The 13,897-nt window shown below is 32.4% G+C and overlaps 1 protein-coding gene across 2 annotated transcripts in view; it reads left to right on the forward strand.

Moving 5' to 3' along the window:
* Positions 1 to 2,045: 2,045 nt before the first annotated feature.
* Positions 2,046 to 13,897, forward strand: part of LOC143252019 (actin-histidine N-methyltransferase-like) — a 67,147-nt gene continuing 55,295 nt past the window's right edge. Inside the window, exons 1-2 of one of the 2 annotated variants that reach the window (XM_076503542.1) lie at positions 2,046 to 2,294; positions 9,901 to 10,013. In XM_076503542.1, coding sequence (XP_076359657.1) covers positions 2,245 to 2,294; positions 9,901 to 10,013 — 163 coding nt within the window. In that variant the 5' untranslated portion in view covers positions 2,046 to 2,244. Of the gene's footprint in view, positions 2,295 to 6,844; positions 6,951 to 9,900; positions 10,014 to 13,897 lie in introns of those variants that run through there. The other variant, XM_076503543.1, reaches the window with a different exon arrangement.

Here is a 13,897-nt window from a genome sequence, read left to right on the forward strand (position 1 = left end):
ACTGGCTTATTTTGAATTTTTAGCATTCAGATATTTATAATTCATAACCTAGCATTTGATTATTTAGCAGTGTGAAGTGTGAATAAATATGTTTTATTTTTTACTCTGTAGATATTTGGTTTCTTCAAACATTTATGTAAACTTGAAAAATAATTCATTGGTTTGTTTGAATTTACACCTTGTACTATATTTTGGAATGGGTGTCAGTAATATATATAATGTATTCTGTGAGAAAGAAAAAAATAATTGAATTGAAGCAATGTAAACATCCATGTCTGAATTCTATTGGACTGTCATTTCTGTGTATTCCAATATCTTGCTTGATAAGAAAATGTGAAACATTATTGCTATTATATATATATATATTATAACCATAAATTTTTAAGCCATAAACAAAACATATTAAAATAAAATAAACTGCATATTTAAAAAAAACAAAAAAAAAAAACGTCCCTAGAGTACAAGCTACAACTTGATTATAAAATCTGTTGTAGGTTTTGGAGGTGATTGTGGAAGTAGAACCCACATTGCAGTAGGGGTTACACCATCTATCAGTCTTAACCTCCAATTTACTAGTCACACACAAGGATATTAGAAATTAGGAGGGCAAGAGGTGGGTTCTCAAGCCCACAACGCTCCACATCTATATCACACATTACTGCCTACAGTCAATTGTGGGAAGGTGAGTGCTCTCCAAAGTTAAAATAAGAAAAGGAAAAAGATAAACATAAAAAGATTAAAAATAAAAAATAAGAAAAATAAGGTACTACTATTTGGGGATAAGTAAGATAAAACTTAACTCTTGAAGTTAGCATTCTTATACCAATTTTGAACTTATTTACGACAAAAAGTAACAGTACAATGAGTCATGACGAAAAAGAGTTCGGAATAAAATGTTTTTGTTTGTTTTTTAATTTTGCACAAAGTTACGCGAGGGCTATCTGCGCTAATCGGCCCTAATTTAGCAGTGCAAGACTAGAGGGAAAGCAGCTAGTATCATCACCCACTGCCAACTCTTGAGCTACTCTTTTACCAACGAATAGTGGGATTGAACGTCACATTATAATACTCCCACGGCTGATAGGGCGAGCATGTTTGGTGCGACCGGGATTCGAACCCGCGCCCCTCAGATTACGAGTCTAACGCCTTAACCCACCTGGCCAGCACAGGCCTCGGAATAAAGTATGAGTAAATGTTACACTTATATACAAAGCAAAAGAAACGAAGTTAAATATATATACAAAAAGGAAATAATACAAAGCAAAATAATTAAAATTCGAACCAAATATGAAATATATACACAGCAAAAAGCATGAAATGTATACAAAGCAACAATGAAAGAAATTCAAAAGTAAATATACACAAAGCAAAAATGAAATTACACAAATCAAAAAATACATGAAATATATACAAAGCGAAACATAAATAAATTATGTACAAAGCAAATTAATGACAAAAATAAAAATGAAATTAAATATACAAAAGAGAAATAATACAAAGCAAAAATTAAGTATATACAAGGCAAAATATTAGAGATGTAAAAAATAAAGAAAAATAATTAAGGAAACGTAATATATATATACACCAAGCGAGGGTGGACACAGGGCAGTTCAGAATCCAATCTCCACCCGACTCCCACTAATGCACAAAGATGCGAGACGTCCGACCGCCAGAGATGGAAAAAGACCTTGGTACCCAGCCGCTTCAAGGCAGAGTAACAGCCGATATCTGGCCTTGCCCAGTATCCTAAAGTACGACAGCGGCGTCTGCGCGAAAACTAAGTCGTTTTGAACAATCCACATGACATACTTAAAGGTGGTAAAAGTATACAGGAAGGAAGAGGGACTGGCACGGGGTACAGGATGGTCTCAGCCGAGAGAGGCAAGCCACTCTTTCCCAGATCTCCACCGACGTCGGACAGCGGACCAACCGATGCATGATAGACTCCACCTGAGTTGCACAAGAGTTCCAGAGATATGCACGCTCCCTCACCGGAAGGATGTTATGCATGACGCGCCAGTTGAAAGCTAGAGATAGCTACCAACATGACGCGGCCCCAAATAACATTCCACGGCAGAGCAGGATGGTATTGCTCGGTGACCAGCAGGCGGTAGAGGGAACGGGGTCCGTCGGAACGTCGGCTAATGCGGCCCGACATCGTCGCAGCAGCGTCAGTATACCAGGAGTGAGGGTCAATGAAACACCAAAGAGCCTGCGACACGTGCCAACCAAGAATCGAGTAAGATGGCAACAGGGATGACTATCCAAGGACAGACAGCGAAAGAACAGCCAAGGTTAGTATCCTCCTTTTCACCACCTCCTCACAAGGCTCGCACATACTGGAAAAAAATAGGAGGAAGGCCACACCTCTCTATGGAGGTTATCATAAGTTGTCAGTTAATACTCTCTTCTTACCTAACAAAAGATAAGATAATTGTATGTAAACAGGATCAGCGATTAGTACCATTAATGATAAACAACATCTTCAAAAATGATTGATTATCAGAAGCACATCACTATGTGGGTGTACAATGTTTTGTGAGGAAAGGAAAAAATATCAATTTTCTTGAGAGTACTACAGATAGACTGTGTGAGAATTTTTTTACATATCTAAGTTAATATTTTTTGGAGATTAGAATGTACTTCATAAAGTACGATGTGACATCATTTCAAGGAACACCACCAACAATCTGCAATTAATCATGGTTCATATGAGTTCTTCAGAGAGTAACTGAACTGATGAGGACAAAGATGTTGGTATATAGATACAAATACTTAATTATCAATTTAAAAAAAAAAATTGTTGCAGGAAGTCAGAATTGCTGTAACCTTTGGTTAAATTTAAGACTGTGTGTGACTAATAAAAACCTGGTTTGACTAATTAAGCATTTAAAGAAAATTCAACTGACCACTTTCAATAAATTATTCAATATACAAATTTGTGAGAAAAAAAATCTGTACCTAAATTGATGAAAAAACACAATCAAACTAACGATTATACACATTCTATTCCTTTCAGTGTGAAACTGAAATAATATAACTTGAATATATTATTTATAACTGACTTCTGAAAACTCGAACAATCAATCCAAATAGTAAGACAGAGTTCTTTGTGACTATTGGATACAAATATCAAATTCTAGGTATTATGGTTACATCAAAATTTATAAACTACTGCTATAAGAAAGTATTATTACACTATTCAAAACTTATAATTTCCAATGGTTAAGTTTTGTGAGCTAGTAGGATACCACAATAACAATGTTTTTGCCTCTTTCTTTTTTTTCTTTTTAAATTGTATATTTGGATATGTTACCACAAATTTAATGCTACTCAAGTTAGTTTATTTAGTATATTAAAAGTAGAAAGTTTCAGTGAAAAATAATAATTGTATGCCTAATGACATTAAATGTAAAGTCAATCTGACTGAAGTCACTGGACAGACTTATTAGCTTTTAAAATTCTTATGGACATCAGAACAAGTTTGTTTATTTATTAATGATTTGCAATACTTTTGAACACCATAGGTTGAGTTTGTGGCAGAGATAAAATATTATAGAAGATAGTGATAAAAAAACAGAATTTATCCTTGATTACTTGCATAAGAGGATATCCATTAATGGATATTTAAACTATAAATAGGAACAAATTAGTACGGTGTTACAAAGTTTGTAAGTCAAATACTTGGCCTTTATTTGAGTAAAGGTATTTTGTTACAGAAGCTAAAGACATGGATTTTATAATTTTAATGCATTTTATGCAGGTGAAAGTAAGAGTGCCTTATTAATTGTGGTTATTTTTGTTTAGTGGTTTCATTTTACCCATTTAACTTATAAGAGGGATTGTATGGACTAACAGTGATGCTTTTATTAGTCTTCATTAGATTTTGCTGGTCCAACACTTTCCAGGACAATCGGAAGCACATATAGCAACAACTTGCGTATTAAAAATTGATTCTTTTAATTCAGTACGTTACATTGTGTGTATGTAATATTTGTAATTAAAATTACTCAAGATTCAATCTCATTAAAATTTCATAAAAACATTTGGGAGATCAAGCGCTCCCTATATAAATTGCATGCTTTGAATGTCGGTAGTGCGTCTCATTGTTTAGCTGTGACAATGGGCTAAATACTCCAAAATTGCCTCCCACTGCAATGTTTTTTACATCCAAGCCTGAGATTCGAGAATTTCCACTTATAGCGAGTCTAACTGTGTGTTTTGTTGGTTATCTGCAAGACACCACGCTATATATAAAGACAATTGACGCTCTTCGGAATCTCTTAACATTTAATTGCTACTTTGCCATTTTTCTAGTCAAATTAATTGAAGTAGAGATAAATAATAATAACTACCGGATGTAAAAGCAAATAAAAATGTTGCGTCATTAATCTGTACACTGATTATAATGTGTAAATGATTCATATAAAATTGATAAAATTTACATTCCAATCTAGTCTAGTTCACACCACAGCAGTCCTTCTTCACGTAGTTTGATAATATATATAGTGCTTCAACCATTACTATTGCTGGTTTTTCCCGAACCGGCTTGGTAAGCCGTGGTAGCGGGTAAAAGGCCTCGTCGGCATGGGGTAGGGAGAATATAATGTGGTTGATATATTTTTACATATTCTTCTTCACCTATGTTCGTATGTCTTTTGAAATATAACTTCAACTTGTAACTGCTTGTTGTTCAGCACAAAGGGCTGTCCATGCTCTGACCACTATGGGTATCGAAACGCAATTTTTCGTAGCAGTATAAGTCTGCAGAAACACAATGTGCCGCTTGGAGAAATATTACTTTAAGCAGGGAAACAACTACTCTGTATATTAATCATTGAAAGTATTGGATTTTCATCAATAATCTCCCAAACACATTATCAAAAATTGGTAGAATGTTTAAAATGTAACAAATCGCACCAGTTGTAGCAAGAAAAAACAAAAAGAAAGAAACAACATACAGATGATTGTATTCTCATGAGTCAATAAATGGTTAGGAAGATAATCATCTGCTTTGAGACGATCATAAGAATTCGATGAAAGCTTTATTTACAGAAAAGCCTCTAAGACATTTCGGTTTGTGGTGCTGTAAGGGTTAATTTTAATTTGTTGCCAAGCGCATTCAAATTGGCAAGTAGATGATTCTGAGTTTAGACGGTATGAGCCCCCTCTGTGACTATTGCTTGTATTTAGAGCTGTCAGTGACTGAGTTATTAGAAAACTATAGTAAATTTCGTGTACTGCACCATGTCATTATAGTATATCCAGTCTCGTCTGTTTATCCTCTATCTGATGACCATGCATCTTGACAACAGTTTTGATGCAGTTTTCATTGGAAAAAAAAGGGTCCGTCGTAAGACTTTTATGTCCAGGACATGTCACTCGTCCTTACTGTTTTACATATTTTTCTAGTAACAATTTAAATTATCTGATCATGCAGAAATCCACAGGCACTGAATACTGTTTTCATTCAGGAGGTGCTAGAGGTAAATAACATTTGAAAAGGTATGTTGTGGAAATAATTTGTGCATATATGACTTACGTCACTTTTCAAGTAGAGATCCTTCTCGATTGTATTTCGTACTATTTTCTGGTTTTGCGAGTAATTTTTGTGTTCTTGGATTTTCACCTTTTACAGTATGCCACATTTTGTCCACTATATCGGGGATACCTCTTGTTGCAAATCTCTTTCTGGATGATTCTGATTGCCAATGTGAGCAGTAAAACATAGCCCTTTGGTTTTTCATTCACATTAATAGTAAGGGATACTACCGTTTTGAAGATTCCAAATCTTTTCTCTGAACGTAGGAGGTTTGTTTTTTTAATTTCGTGCAAAGCTACACAAGGGTTATCTACGCTAGCCGTCCCTAATTAAGCAGCTACTCATCACCACTAACTCTTAGGTGTACTATTGTACCAACGAATAGTGAGTTTGATCGTCACATTATAACGCTCCAACGGCTGAAGAGGCGAGCATGGTGCCACAGGGATTCGAACCCGCGTCCCTCAGATTAGGAGTTGAGCGCCTTAATCAACTTGACCAGAACGTATCATGATCTGAATATGTGAATATTTACATTTAGTAGGGCTGTTGGATATCCTTCCTTTTTGGATACATTACACTACCTACGAAAGATAAGCAGTCTCGAAATGTAGTATTTATACATTCGTTTTTACATCGACTTTATATTGTGAATTCTATTTGACTTGTTGATTTGCATAATTAAAATCGTTTTAGTATAATATACTTAACTTTCTGATTTAGGCAAGTATTTATTTCAGCTATATAGTCTTATTATTATAGAACGATGTTTCATCTAATCATTAAAGTTTATAAATCACTTACTTTGGTTACGTTTGCTTTGAATTTTGCGCAAAGCTACTCGAGAGCTATCTGCGCTAGCCTTCCCTAATTTAGCAATGTAAGGCTAGAGGGAAGGCAGCTAGTCATCACCACCCACCGCCAACTCTTGGGCTACTCTTTTACCAACGAATAGTGGGATTTACCCACGGCTGAAAGAGTGAGCATGTTTGGTGCGACTGGGATTCAAACCCGTGACCCTCGAATTACGAGTCGAACGTCTTAACCCACCTGCCCATGCTGGGTTCTTATTTCGTAATTTGAGATCTTGAAACTATTAAATGGATTTCTTTTGCTCAAGCAATTACTAACATCCACTGATAGGTTTCGGCTATTATAAATTAGAGTGTTTGCAAAAGCAAAAGAAATTCGGATTTTTTTAGGATAAGGACGTTTATCTAATAGTCGAAATGTAACAATTGATAAGTAGAAATTATGTAATAATAATAATAAAAGCAATTTAGGTGCTTTACGTCTTTAGGCAATGTCCATCTTTAGATGGCGCTGTTAAGATAGCGTGTGAATGGATAGGATTCTCATCGTGTCGTGAGAGTATCGTTTAGCTCGTTTATGTGTTGTAGGGAGAAAGGTATAGTATATTAAAGAAAACACGAAAGATGTGATTAAAGTAAATGAACCTAGTGTACAAAAATTGTATCTTAAGTAACATATATTCATGAAATTGTAAATAAATTTTAGAGATTAAAGATGGAGTAAATAGTCCAGTTTTTTTACAGTACTTAATACTAATGACATTAACACTTACTAATACTGTTGATTTCTCTTAAATTTAAACTAAAGTGGTTATTATACGTATAATTTAAATTTTGATAGAACTCGTGCATTGTGTTTCAGTTTCACATAACATATCTGAATGTTATGTGCTGTTTTATTTATTCAATTTAGCAAATGAACTAAGTTCCTTTGTAATTATAAAATAACAACATACTTCTCACAGTCAACTACAACTAAATCGCTTAACATCGTTAGCAAATTTGTTGACTATTCTCTTACCAGTATCGTTAATGTATGTCAGAAAGGGTTAAGGCCTCAGTCCAGTGTTTTGGGGTGCCTTACTGGCAACAGTGTGACCAAGCCAGTTTCACAGAAATCCATTTATTACAACTCTTTGTTTCCTCTTTTCTAATCAACTCTTAATACATTGAACATCTACCACATCCACAGAAATACTTACCCCCAGTGGCTCAGCAGTATGTCTGCAGACTTAAAATGCTAAAAACTGGGTTTCAATACCCGTGGTGGGCAGAGCACAGATAGCCCATTGTCTAGCTTTGTGCCCAATTCAAAAACAACACAACAGCAACAGAAGTACTTTATTTTCAATTAATCTTTTATGTGATACTTGATTGGAAGCTTGCCAAATAACCAGATATACTAAGTTCACACTTTACCCTTGTCAACATGAGCAATGATGTTTTCTGAGAAGATTGAAATATTTGTGAAAGAAGATTTTCACTAGATGAAGCCATGCTGATCCCCTAGGGAAGCTTTAAAAATAATATGACTGAAGTTCCAAACATTTTTTTAGGATATTTAATAAGAAAATAATTAAGAAAAAGAAGACTCTAAGTCTGTTACAAGTTTTTAAAGATAGGAAGAATTTTTTATTAATCTTTATGTTGAAGAAAACGAAAACATTTAGATTATATAGTTTTAAGTCCTGACAAGATTTAGCCTAAACATTGAAGAAGTTTAGTAAAGAGTGAATGAGGGTTTGAACTGTTATTTTTTGGGAAAAAAAAGGTATTTAGGAAATACCTGATGATTGAAAAACTAAAAAAATGGCATGAAAGGAACTTGAAAAATTATGACCTTTACTGTTAGCAAGATTCTTGAATGAATTTATTGTCAGAAGTAATTTGGAAAGTATTGGCTTGGCATTTAATTCATAATTCATAGAATATTTTTAGAAAATTTTTCTTAAGAGCTTTACTAATTGAAATTTTTGATAGGGTTTACATTCATTTGGAAGTGACATCCTTGTTGAAAATCTTGACTATTAGTGCTATGTAAGAGATTACTTATTAAATTGAATACTGATTATTAAAATGATGGAGGTAAAGCAGGGGATGGGAAATAACAAAGTGGTATTAATTGTATTTTTCTGATTAAGAAATATAGTAATAATGTGCTTCAGGGTTTTTGTGGAATTGACTGGAAGCATGAGGACTTGACTCTCAAGTCATTTGATTTCTATCTTATTTTGTCAGAGAGATCACCTGGAGGTGTTAGTTATTTGATTTAGTTTTCTATGAATGAAAAGGAATACTCTTCATAACTTTCTCACATTTTTCACTAGTTTGAGCAGAACTGACAGTAACAACTTCACATATAGAAATGCTTTAAAACTTGACTATCCATAACATCAGTAGTGCCAGTTATTCATAGTGTTTGTTTTTTGCAAATAAAGATTTTGTGTGAAGTTTGGTTTACTTCATGACAATGTTACATGCCTATTAATTAACATAATACATGAGTTCTTAGAGTTTATATGATATAAATTGTTCAGTAACTGCATGTAAAATAGAGCTTTAGATGAAATGTTTGGCTGTCATTGTGGTCCAGCCTAACTGACATATTCTGATATTGAAATCAAGATAACCTGGTCAGGGATCCATGCATTTGAAATTATAGTGGAATAATTATGAAGAGTCATAAAGAAAACATCAGTATAACAAGTTTTTATTAAAAACACTAGACCAGTGAATTTTTACTTGAATTTTTTCTGTTAATGACATTTGGTTTAATAAGATGTTTTGCAGTAGAACTGAAGTGGAATTTTTTTGTTTACATATTATTAGGTAACAGTGCTACTTATCAAAAATACTTCTAACATTAAAGTGTGCATGTAGCTTTCAATACCAAGTGTAATACACCTCATTGTTTCACACTATTAATTCATCACTAAATTGTTTTAAAAGATTAATTTTTGTATAGAATAAATAGCAATTTCTTTGCATGTTATTCTTTTCTTTTCAGATTTTAACTCTATTTTGTAAATTCACAATACATAATTAAATGAAAAATCTAGCTACATAAATATGTATTTAAAGATTAGTGTAATGCAAATTAAAATTAATCTGTTACTAATATATTTATTTTTTCCTTGTTTTTGATACACAGGGTTGTGTGTGAAATCAAATCTTTTGAGACTTAATCAGGTGTGAAATTCTAAAAGAAAAGAAAAAAAAGAGTATTCTGTTAGGTGGAGTGAACCTGTTTTTGAAAAAGAATATAAAATGTACATAAACATAAAATTACAATTTGAGTGTCAATGAATAAATGCTTTCTGATCTAATGGAAAGCAGACATATTTGAAAAAGTAGCTTAAATAAGTTCTGGTACTTAGTACTGATAAAGTACTGTAGAATTTCACCCCTGTATCCAACCAGTTAACAACAGATCAATACATTTAAGGAAATGAATCATCTGGAAACAGGGTCTTGGTTAAATTTTATTAATTTAAAGTTGAACCTGGCTTTCATGTTAATAATTTAAAATCTAAAATATAATTACAGAAAAATGGCAAAAAACAAGAAAAAACACAAGAGTGCCCTGAATTTCAGAGGAAAAAAGATTTTGCCACAGACTAGAATTCAACTTAATGAATTGGTGGACCAAGTTCTACAAAGTATGTGAACAACAGTCATTTGTTTGATGAAATTCTCAATACATGTGGATTTAAGGCTTTATTTGTTATAACAGTTAATATTAAACTTGATTATAATATTTTAATACTGCCGAGTATTTCATGATCATTTACATGTTTTATGTTGATAAATCACCAAGGCAATGTAAATTCCACCAAATCAGGATTTTATTCTTTGGTGAAAGCAGATTTTTATTGCATCTAATTTTATTTTTGTAGTGAATGAGTGTTTTATAGCATATGATGTTTTATATGCTTAATTATAATGTTTTCTAAGTTTATAATTAAAAAAAAAATAACTTCAAGATTTGTCTAGTATGTTGTTTAGGATACTTTTTGCTGAGTATCATGAAAATTTGGTATCATTTAGTATTTGTGATCTGAAGTGCAAGCAATTGTTCATTTAGCCTATTCAATATTTATATCAGTTATCACTTTAAACTATTTCACATTGTTCATAATTCATGGTTAATAGCAAATATAATTTTAGGATGTTATTTTAGATATATTGATTACTTATTAAAAATGATGATTACCTATATGTGAATCACCAGTTAGGCCTCATGTGGAATACTGTGTACAGTTTATATCTACTTATCTAAGACAGGATACTGCCTTACTTAAAATGATCCAGAAGAGTGCTGCTAGGTTGAATTCTAGGTTTGAAGGGTTATAAAGATATGATATCTTTTTTTTTCTCTTAAGAAGGATATGAGGTGATCTTGAACTTGTAGAAGACTTCAAGATTATCTAGGAGAATTGAGAGGATAAAAATATCAGATTTCTTAGTTGTATATTCTGTAAATTAGACTCCAATTAAAAAAATTTTTTAGCAAAATGAATGATTAATGGAATGAGTTGCCATTGGCTGAAATAAAGGTCAGGATTTAAGAGGGGAGTGGGCTTAAATTATTACTGTTCTTAAGGGAAGATGTACAAGGATAGCTTTGAAGAACCAGATAGTCCCTTGATGTTTATATGCTATATAATATAGGAATACATCGTAGAAATGAAAACTGGCCAATATCACACCAGGTTTTTATGAGTTGATACAAGGTGTTAATAGTAGAATGTAAAAAACTTCCCAGTTAATTGTTCAGTTACTCAGATATCATAGCAGAACAAACATTCATTCACAAGACAAAAGAGGAACTGTCATCTTTTGATACTAGCTCATTGCAAATGTAGTATGCCTGCTCCAAGATTTAATAAATTGTTTAAATCTATAACTAAACAATATTCAAGTATGTACAAATGGTTGGAAACAGATTTCAAAAAGTTGACTTGATTACTAAAGAGGTAAATCTTGTTTAAAGCAATTTGAGATAGTTTGCTTCTAACAATCTGAAGAACATATACACTGGACTAATGAACATTTTGAAGCAATATTCTTTTTTGTACAGGTGTATTTTCTTCACCTTGAAGACAAATAATAAGTGTGTACTTGATTGGAGAGAATATTGAACTAGATTGAACCTCATTTTCAAATAATAATGTGATATAGTGATGGTAGTGAAATTTAGTGGCAGGAATAAGCATTGGTTAAAAGTATCAGTTTCATCATCATATATCTTGATACTAAGTAATACAATACATTATAGGGACCATATTCAATAAACTTTTATGTTGGCATATGCTGTTGGCCTTAAAAAAGGGTAATGTACACTCTTATTATGCTTAGCTGGTTGACATATTTCTTTAAGAAGAAGATATTGATTGAATGCATGTTCACAAGATCTTAGTTTTATTGAGCACGTGTGGGATGGTCCTGGAAAATGCATCATATTTACAGTGTGAATGTAGACACTAAAAATATTCCAGAAACAGCATATAATATCAGTGGTATACTTCCCTTGCTGTTTATAGTGAGAAGACTCCATGTGAAAGTGAAATTTCTTTAGTTTTAATGAGGTAAAACTACCTGTACCAACTCTCTATTTATCAACATGGAATGAATGGCCAGTAATTTGCATTTCTGGTCTTATGATATTGTGGTGTCTAATTAAAAAATATTGTATGTGCATTATATTGTTAACTTGCTATACAACTTAATGTGTAACTTTGGTTATACAAGCTGTTCAGGTGATGTTATTAACTCCTTATGTGTCAGGTTTGTTTTTTTTTGGAAAAGATAAAAATTGGCAGTTTGTTATAATAATACATGATAACATGCCAATAAATATAAGAAAATAATTAAAAACATTGTGAGAACCAGTTAATTTTAGTATATATTTTTTTAATTGTGGAGGGTGTCTGAATTATCGTGGGAAAATCATGGAAGGAGTGAATAACAATATTTAGAAATGATACTTATCTCTCCACATAACGGCATTTGAATGAAATTTCACTTTTATATACATATAATATGAAATATGCCAGTCTTTGATGAAACCGGAATTATAACATAGGTCTCCACCAACAGAAGAGTAACATTCCTCCATGTACATGAAAACATCACAGATTCCAAACTTTAATTATTTTCTTTGCAGTGCTAGTAATTTAAATGTTGTTGTTTGAATTACAAATTATGGAAATTCTTCTCTTATTTTAAACTTTTGATAATTTTGATGGATTTTTCATTAAAAATTATGGAAGTTTTTGCTTCTTATTAAGTACTTACAATGAACATTTGATGTATTATCTTTCTTAAACTTTCATTTAAATCTTTTAATGCAAATTATGATCTTCTCTTGCTTAAATTAGGTTTCTTAATTAAATTACAAAATTTTAAGAAGTGCTAGTAGGGCTTTTTTACAGGACTTTTCGTATCATTACTGACCCTTTGTTTGAGTTTTAATACTAACTGATTTCATCAATTGAAAATTATGAAGGCTAAATGTAAAAAATAACAGATGTAATTAAAAAATAATGTTGATAAAATCTACCTGAACTCAATTTCATGAATATTATTGCTCATATTGGTGTTTTTGAAATTTCTCAAAGTTTGGACTCTCCTTTGTAGATTTAATATCTTTCACTGGCATCTGGAACTAATCAGATGATGAACAGTGTTATCACAATTGTACATCATGTGTTTGGTTTATCTTGGACCTGAGTTTTACTGCTTTCTGCCTTTGAGCCTTGTGATGAGCCTGGCTTGTCATTAGATGTCTTTGACCATCTCTTTCCCAACCTGCCTTTGCTTCTGGTTCTTGTATCCTTGACTGGAAAGAGGTGATACCTACTTTTATCCTCTTTTATTCTGAAAACTTTTGTATGTTGCATTTGTTCTTCTACTCCAGTTGTTTTTTTAGTACATTTTTTGCACACATTTCAGCTTTTAAAATGTTTTTACTGTTTTTACCCTCTTCCTTTTGTGTGTGTGTGTGTATTATTGCAGATTCTTTCAGTTTATACTTTTCAGAACTTAAGATTCTTTCTCTGTGTTTGGACTTTTTCCTCTTTTCTAGTGTTCATATTTCTTGAATCTCTTTTCCCATCTTAGGCATTTTTTTCTTCTTTTTAGTTTGACTTTTTTTTATTCACAATCTGCTCTTTGATTTTAACTTGCTTTCTTAGTTTGATCCTGTTACCCTATCCTTCTGAGGCTCTGAAATGCTTTACTGGGGCAAGTTTTCACTAATCTCTTTTTCATACTGCTCTGTTTTCTTCTTCAATCATTGTCCAATTAGTTCCTTTGATTCTGAGATTTACCTTATTGTGGTACTGTGTTTTCTTAAGTTATACTCACACTGTTTTATTCTGAAGAACTCCTTTATGCAAACCTTCATGGGGAGTTCGTCATCTTTAAGCCTTTTTCTGATTTCCTTATTCTAAGAGTCCAAATATTTTGGGGCTCTTTGATCAGATGTTTTTTTTTAAGCCAACCTTCAGCTTTAGTCATATTGGAGATTGGCTCTTAGGCT

The sequence above is a fragment of the Tachypleus tridentatus genome, chromosome 6 (genome assembly GCF_004210375.1).
Source record: "Tachypleus tridentatus isolate NWPU-2018 chromosome 6, ASM421037v1, whole genome shotgun sequence".
Classification (NCBI taxonomy): domain Eukaryota; kingdom Metazoa; phylum Arthropoda; class Merostomata; order Xiphosura; family Limulidae; genus Tachypleus; species Tachypleus tridentatus.